Source organism: Dipteris shenzhenensis, chromosome 5, assembly GCF_047967505.1.
Source record: "Dipteris shenzhenensis isolate YYH24624 ecotype China chromosome 5, Dip_SZ_1.0, whole genome shotgun sequence".
NCBI lineage: Eukaryota > Viridiplantae > Streptophyta > Polypodiopsida > Gleicheniales > Dipteridaceae > Dipteris > Dipteris shenzhenensis.
In genome coordinates this window covers 58,855,107-58,862,584 of record NC_141600.1, presented here as the reverse complement: position 1 = coordinate 58,862,584, position 7,478 = coordinate 58,855,107, and the positions used below count along the sequence as shown (strand labels likewise).

The 7,478-nt window shown below is 41.7% G+C and overlaps 1 protein-coding gene across 1 annotated transcript; it reads right to left on the bottom strand.

Annotated features, from left to right (window-relative positions):
- Nucleotides 1-4,144: 4,144 nt before the first annotated feature.
- LOC147902244 (uncharacterized) lies at nucleotides 4,145-6,870 on the bottom strand. Its single transcript, XM_087375206.1, has 3 exons — nucleotides 6,757-6,870; nucleotides 4,926-4,987; nucleotides 4,145-4,652 (listed from the first exon to the last, which is right to left on the bottom strand). The coding sequence occupies exons 1-3, from the start codon at nucleotides 6,829-6,831 to the stop codon at nucleotides 4,598-4,600; spliced, it is 192 nt and encodes a 63-aa protein (XP_087231332.1). The 5' UTR covers nucleotides 6,832-6,870; the 3' UTR covers nucleotides 4,145-4,597.
- Nucleotides 6,871-7,478: the final 608 nt, after the last annotated feature.

Here is a 7,478-nt window from a genome sequence, read left to right as displayed (position 1 = left end):
AAACATTGGAATACATTCTGGAAGTCCCATGTTACCTCCATAGCCATTTGCCACCACTCAGTTTCAATCCCAATGAATGGCTCGATGCTCTACAAGCCGACTCTATCAAAGAGTGATCTTCTTAAAAGCACGCCACATATCTCTGTTCGAACAAATGGTGGATACAGGCTACCTGAAAACTGAGCAAAAATTGTATGGTGCCAAGGCTTTACAGCAGGATCGACTGGCACGACACAAGTTCCACAGCCATTGGACTAAAGACATGGCAACCCAGCTACATGCTCGCAATAAGCTATAACCCGAGGACGGGTAATAAAATGGATCCGGGAGTATGTTGTCTCTGTGCTAATATGAACTTAGATAGTACAGAATGTGTGTGTAAAGTAGCGGCAAAGCTCCGCTTGTACTTGCATAAGGCTAGGAATAATATCTCTAGGAATCCTCAACATGCAAGTTCTACTTGTGATTCCTACATACGAGTTCTACATGCAACTCCTACATGCAATTCCTACATGCATGTCCTACTTGCAACTCCTACATGCAAGTCCTACATGCAAGTCCTACATGTGATTCTTACATGCAAGTCCTACATGCAAATATCCAGATGCACAGAATTCATAATGAATATCTTGTAGTCCTTCAAGCATAAGTGTGAACATGATCACCTTTACTTCAAGATTTAAAAGGTGGTTACTAAAAGGGGCCCAATGGAGGTCTCATTTGTTGATGATGACCATCCTAACGTTTTTTTTTTCCAAGAAGAGGTGAATTCTATTAATACTTGAGAAAACCATACAACTAGCTTCCAAAACAGAAAAGTGGGTTGCCATATACAAGAACAACCATCCGTTTTCGGATCTCATGGCTCATCGCCCATAGAGACTCCGAAATAGGAGCTAGCAACCATGCTAGTGGTCTATATGCCCAATGAATACCCCTCGCGGAAAGGGTGTAGAAAACTTCTGCCAGCCATATCTGGCAGAAGCACTCCCATCTCTCGACAATCGCTCTCGAGCCTGAAGTACCACGCTCCCAAATGGCGCACAAGGTGAAGATGATATCCTGCCAAATGTCTACTAGAGTAGCCGTCGGAGAAATTGACTAGCCTCCCATCACCCGCTGCACCTGGCCACCCAAATGTTCCAAGCAATGATGTTGGAGACAGTCTCCCAAACACCATCCTCCGAGGGAGGTGGTGGGCGTGAATGGGTGGCCTGAACTGCATCATGGATCTCAATCCGGGAAACCTGTTGCCAAGCTAACGTGACAGGGGTATGAGCCAATGAAACAGAGACCTCAGAGAAGATCCACCTATAGGACTGCTACCACTGTCCCCCAGTGCAAGGCGTATTTCCAAGAAGCGCCCGCTAGAGTGGGAGCTTCCAGGGTTCCATACCCGAGGTAAGGCCTCTCACAACTAGTACCCAAGAGGGCTTTGCTTTGCATCTCTAGGTCAATAATGCCAAGTCCACCCGTCTAGGACAAGATCACTGTCTACCAAGCCACCCTGGCTCTGGCCATCCTACAATTTCAATACCTATACTTGGCGTTGATGAACAAACATCAGAAGTTGATGACAATAGCAACACTTTCCAAGATGAAGTAAATATGCTTGTTTGTTGATGAAGTACTATAGTTGATATTGAGCAAGGATAGAAATGGGAATAGTGTACCATAGTAGATGGTTATCTACTCCAAAAGAGTAGAATTTGTATTATGGATGATAAAGACACTAGGCACCAATTGTTATATGAGTGCCATGATAGTCCAAAGTGGAGGGCATCCCAAGTATTCAAAAGACACATGCCCTTTTGAATAGATAGTTCTTCTCGACCGATATGAATAAGGACGTCCAAGACTATATTCTATGTTGTTAAGTGCCAAGTTTGGCAGCTTGTTGCATTCATTAGAGATTCCATCTGGCAAAATAGAGAAGTCCCTATGGATTGTATTATTGGTTTACTGAGAACACCTAAAAGCCATGACTTGTGGGGGTGAATCAAGATGGCTCATTTCGTGACAACTAGAAAAATGTGAAAACCCAAAATTGTTTGTCTAAGGAGTTTTCAGGTTGTATGGTTTACCTATTGCTATTGTTAGTGACAGAGACAGTAAGTTTGATAGACATTTTGGGTGTGCTGTTTTTCAAAAGTTGAAAACTAAGTTAAATATAAGCAAGCCTGCTTATCCGCAATCAGACGGTCAGACAAAATGCGTCAATCAGACTTCGGAACATATTGCGTGTTTATGTTAATAAATGGCAAACAGATTGGGAAGAGCATCTTCCAATTTTAGAGTAGTCTACCTATAATAGTGCAAAAGCATTTGACTACAAGCTATATTCCATCCATGTTAATGTAAAGTTGTTTCCCAAGGTATTGTGGTCCATTCACAATACTTCAAAGAATTGGTGACCTTGCTTACAAGTTAGCCTTACTAAATGGGTGTTGCATCCAGTATTCATATTGGTCATTTGGAAAAGTGCTGGTAGAAGAAGAACTCTCATAGGTTTGATTGAGCCCCTAGTACTTTAATGGAACCCACAATCATGTTTTTATCGTTAAAGTATCCCTTTAAACACAATACATACTTTACAACATTCATGGATGTCAGTTGCCTTGGTCTGTCATGACCATCTTCACAGATAGCCTAAGTTTTCTTAGTTCATGGGACCTACAATTTTTCACCGTACAATATGGAAGTCACATGCTGCTGATAATGCACAGTCCACTTGCTGCCCTCATAGACAGTAATCTGCCATAATCATTGGTACATGCAGAAATTCAGTAATAGCTTGATTGTAAATGTTTGCTGCTATAGAAAGAATCCCCAATTATGCCACTAATAGCAGCCTGACCGTAGGATATGCAGAGCTGTAAACAATACTTGATAGGATCTGAAAACAGCCTCCAACAGATGGAGGCCCTATATATCAATGATTTGATATGGCATATATGTACATACGGATGACTGGCACTGAGGACAAGCTGTTGCCTTAACACACTCAAAGGTCTGGCCATTGCACATGAAACATTGACTCCATCTAACTGTTGTCATCCTCGTGTGACCACTTCCACTTCACCAAGAATTCCTACAATTCCTCAATACTTTGTTTTTATACCCGAAGGAGTGGTTCAAGGATCATTCTAGCCTCATCATCAAATGAACATAAAGTTGAAGAAGTACGATTATTACACCCAACACACCCTCTAAGCACAGTAACTTGGAATACTCTGTGCATCTTAGATACTTAAACCAGCTCATCAGCTACGTCCCCCCTCGTGTACAAGCAAAAAAGGACCATAGAATCAAGGAGCCAACTCCTTACAGCCTCTTCTGCTTGGATTTTAGCTGGGGATGCACCCTTAAATATACATAATCTCCAACATCAAAATTCTTGGGCAACCTGCATTTATCAGCATTGTGTTTATTCTCCCTTACATCTATATTGTAAACATAAAGAGTAAAGAAACAAATCATATTTATTGACATGTGGTGTGTGGAATTATGGCTGAAGTCTGCACGATGGAACCACTCAACCCAATTAGTTTGCTAGTCAGAAATATAATGCCTAAGGTAGCATTTGTGAACTCTTTCGTTTGCCTGTCAATCTCCAAATGTCAAGGCATACTGAGACATAAATTTGTGTCTAACTTGCCCATCGTTAACTCTTTCATTTTGCCTACAAGGCTCCAAGGCGTACTCAGACATAACTTTGTGTCCACCTTGTCCGCCGAACGTTTGACGGAAACGTGCTATGCCTGCTACACACTTCCTTTGGCAGCCCATGCGATTAAAAAGCATTCTTGAGAACAATCAAGCTAGTTGCGATGCCATGTAAGTAGCTTGTAGTCTTATATGATATGAAGTGTGCATATTGAGTCCATCAGTCGACTACCACATAAATGCCATCAAAATGCCCACGTAGTAGGTAAAGAAGGAATACATGCATCATATCCAAGTGACTACCATACAGATACCATCTTCCCTCGTGGCAGGCATAGGTAGCCATGCTTGTCGCACACTCCTTTTGCAGCCTATGTAGTTAAAAAAATTTTGAGAACAACTGAGCGATTCAAGATGCCGTGTAAGTAGTCTTTGAGGACATAAAGTGTGTATACTCAATCAATTGGAGGTGTAACAAGTTAGCGATTTCCTATCATGCATGGTATGGGTGATGGATCATCTCGCAATCATAAACTTTCTAGTTTCAAAATTCACAGGCAATGACACCACTGCTTTGGCTTAATATTGCACCCAGCGGATTTCCACTGGCATCCACTGTTACAACAAATGATAAACTGAAATCTGGCTGTACAAATAATGGTGCTGTAAGTAATGCAATTTTTAAGCCTTTCGAAATTGCTTTAAGCTTCAGCGTGCATATTTAGCCTCTATTCTGAGGCACTTTCCAGCCTTTGACCACATCAATCTTCTTTTGATCCACCATAATCCCATCCTTGGTTGACAATGTGCCCCTAGGTAGTCCACCTCTTCTTGAGCAAATTCATTCTTAGCCATCTTTGCAAATGGCTGGTGTACCCTGAGAACCTCAAGAAGCTTGTCCAGATGCTCAACGTGTCCTGTATTCTTGTGATCATCGAAGCTTGAAAAGTGTGGGTGGGGTCCTTTTTAGCCAAAACGGCATACCTCTATAATTTCGAAAAGGCATAAGTCAGTCTTGGAGAATTACTCCTGCCCCTTCAAAGCACCTAGAAAGTCATTCGCACAGAATATAAAATATCTATTCTTGATAGCGATTAATTTAGGGCTAGCCGATAGACATTCTGAGTACCTCCACCTGCTCAGCCTCAGATTTCCTATAAGCATGTTGGTTTTTTGCCTTTGCACTTGACCACAGCGCAATCACATATGCCACATACCTAGTCAGGGGTTCCCCTTGGGAAGAGCATTGGGAAACACACCTAAAACCTTCTGCACCTTGCAATTTGCTGTGCATAGTTTTGGAGTAGCCACTCCTGCTGTCCTGCGGTCAATTAAGAATGTTAACATCTCTACATTAGTCCACGCCAACCTTTCGGCTTTCTCCAATGTAATGAGCTATGATGTGGAAAAATTAGGTCGCCCTATAGCTATGAAGCTCATAGTCTTTCCCTTTATCTCCTGCCTTTAACCTGCTTGAGAACACATGTACATACCAGACCCAAAAATCACATCCATGAGACCCATGTCAACTACAAACTGGAATTGGTAATCCTCAATTTGAAGCCCGGTTACTTCAATACATATTGGGAACAATAGATGATCCATTGGCCTTCTGCACCTCCATAATTCGGGGAATCTCATGGGCCAAAACTTTGCTGCTCTTAGGGTTTTAATATTGAAAAATCATATGTAGTGCCACTATTTATTAGTACATTCGCCTTTGCTTGAATACATGTCTTAATACAACAGGAGCCATTTTATGCAATAAAAGATGTGCAGCTGCCCCTCTTGCTGTAATTGATATTCCTCCTCATTTCCACCCTTCCGTTCATCGAGCTACACCCATAAGACAATAATATTTCATTTAGGTCTCATCTCTAAGCTCTAAATCTTGGAAAAGATAGCTGATAGGGCACCGCTCTAAACCCACACATATTATTTAAAAAACTTTAGTAGGCCACACCTACGAGTCTATGACAATAACATGAACATGCCCAAACTAACAGACACGTTTTCACCTCTTGATAGTACTCCACAAGGTTGCCAACCTTAAACTCCATCACGCATAGCATCCCCACTGCTCTTACGGAAACACACATAATGTAGAGCATTATATAAACATATGCTCTTACAGTAACACACATATCCACACCCCCAGGTATGAAGGTATTTGTATAAAGTTTCTATCAAACCTTTAGAGGTGAAGGGCAGACTTGGCCTCTAGCACCAAAGGAGAAAAAGTTGTCGACTTTCCCTTCATCCAAAATCTTACTCCCTAAGAAGGTGAGAGTACACTTCGATCTCTCCCAAACGAGCATTTCTAAGCTGGTAAACGTAGAAAAGATAGCTGCTAGGGCCACAAGCAAAAGTTTAAAAACCACAACTCCATCATGCGTAGTATTTTTTGTAGGAGTAGTCTCATAAACAAGCCCTATACTTCCCCTACCTCCCTGCACTTCCTCCTTTACTATATAGAATTTATTTTTGAGGTTAACAAATTGAAGGTCTGGTTCATTACCCCATTGTTTCAACGGACAACGTTCCTAACAAGAAATTTGAACTAGAAAGTGAGCGGCGCGATGCACTACGAACCCATACATAGAATGGAAGTGCTGAGAAAAAATGAAAGGTCGCTTTCAAAAACCACAAGAACATGGATTCACCGAAAAGCTCCACAGTTGTCAAAATTTAGCTTGTTTCCTATCCTCCAAACCCCAATGGCATACAAGTCCAAGTGCTAATTTTCTTAATTGTTAAGTAGAGTAAGAGACCCTTCCCTTATAAACTACCAATAAGAGATCCGCGTTACTTTTGGAAGTAGTAATCATTGTAAATTTTAATACACAGGAATTTCCTAGAATATTGTGCCCCAAGTTGAGACAGGTTATTCTTCCAAAGAGCCATAAATTACAATAAATAGGTTATCACAACCTAACAGGAGTAATCACTGCAGGAATACGCACTTCAGACAGCTTGGAAAAATCAAAATCTTCTGCGGATCGAACAGATGAGTTTTATTATTTTCAAGCAAAATATGTTCTTCATCCTTGATGTGACTTTAAAGGATAAACTTTGGCCAGTCCTTCCTACCAGCTGTGGCCGCTGGCTCGAACCACCCCGTGTGTTCGTGTAATCGGCACTCGAATCCACGAATACAAGTGCCATTACTTCCAAACTCCGTATGTCCACGTCGCAAACATTAGTCTTCATCCTTGAGTTTTTCTAGCACCTTAGCAGCTAATCTCTTGATGGTTTTATGCAACCGCAATCCCACAAATATACCGAGGCAGAAACTGAGAACTGCTATCTTGGACGAAGTCCACGCAGATATAACGTACTTCATCGCATGCTAAAAGACAATACGTTCTCGGACCATATTCACATATCTACATATATATATATATATATATAAGAGTTCTTAAGGGAGCAAGGTGGCATGCCATGTGGCCTTGGGGGGCATGACACCCCCTACCTCTTAGAGTAGGCCATGGGTAACGTGCATGTCGTGTGTGTGTGTGTGTGTGCCAAAAAATACTGGGGCTGATCTGTCCATGATTATGCATGCTCTTCCCACATATGGTTTGGCTGCTGGCTTTTGGGTAAATTTTCAGAAATCAAAATTGCTGCCATTACATGCGCAGGAATGGCACAACCTTCTGTGGTGTGGGGAAATTGTCCCCGCTTCTCAATTCATTCGACATCTTGGTTATCCTCTAGGCTGGGGACTCACCTGCTCACAACAAACTGATTGGGTGCTAGTAAAGTTAAGGGCAAAACTTGAATATTGGAAGCTTGCAACTTGGCCATTACAT

What these genes read in the sequence shown, in the direction of transcription:
- LOC147902244 (XM_087375206.1), bottom strand. Translation starts at nt 6,831, where the DNA reads ATGGCACTTGTATTCGTGGATTCGAGTGCCGATTACACGAACACACGG. An exon ending in CGAGCCAGCGGCCACAGCTG is followed by an intron (nt 4,988 to 6,756) that starts GTAGGAAGGACT and finishes AATTGACCGCAG; the next exon opens with GACAGCAGGAGTGGCTACTC. An exon ending in CAAGGTGCAGAAGGTTTTAG is followed by an intron (nt 4,653 to 4,925) that starts GTGTGTTTCCCA and finishes TCGAAATTATAG; the next exon opens with AGGTATGCCGTTTTGGCTAA.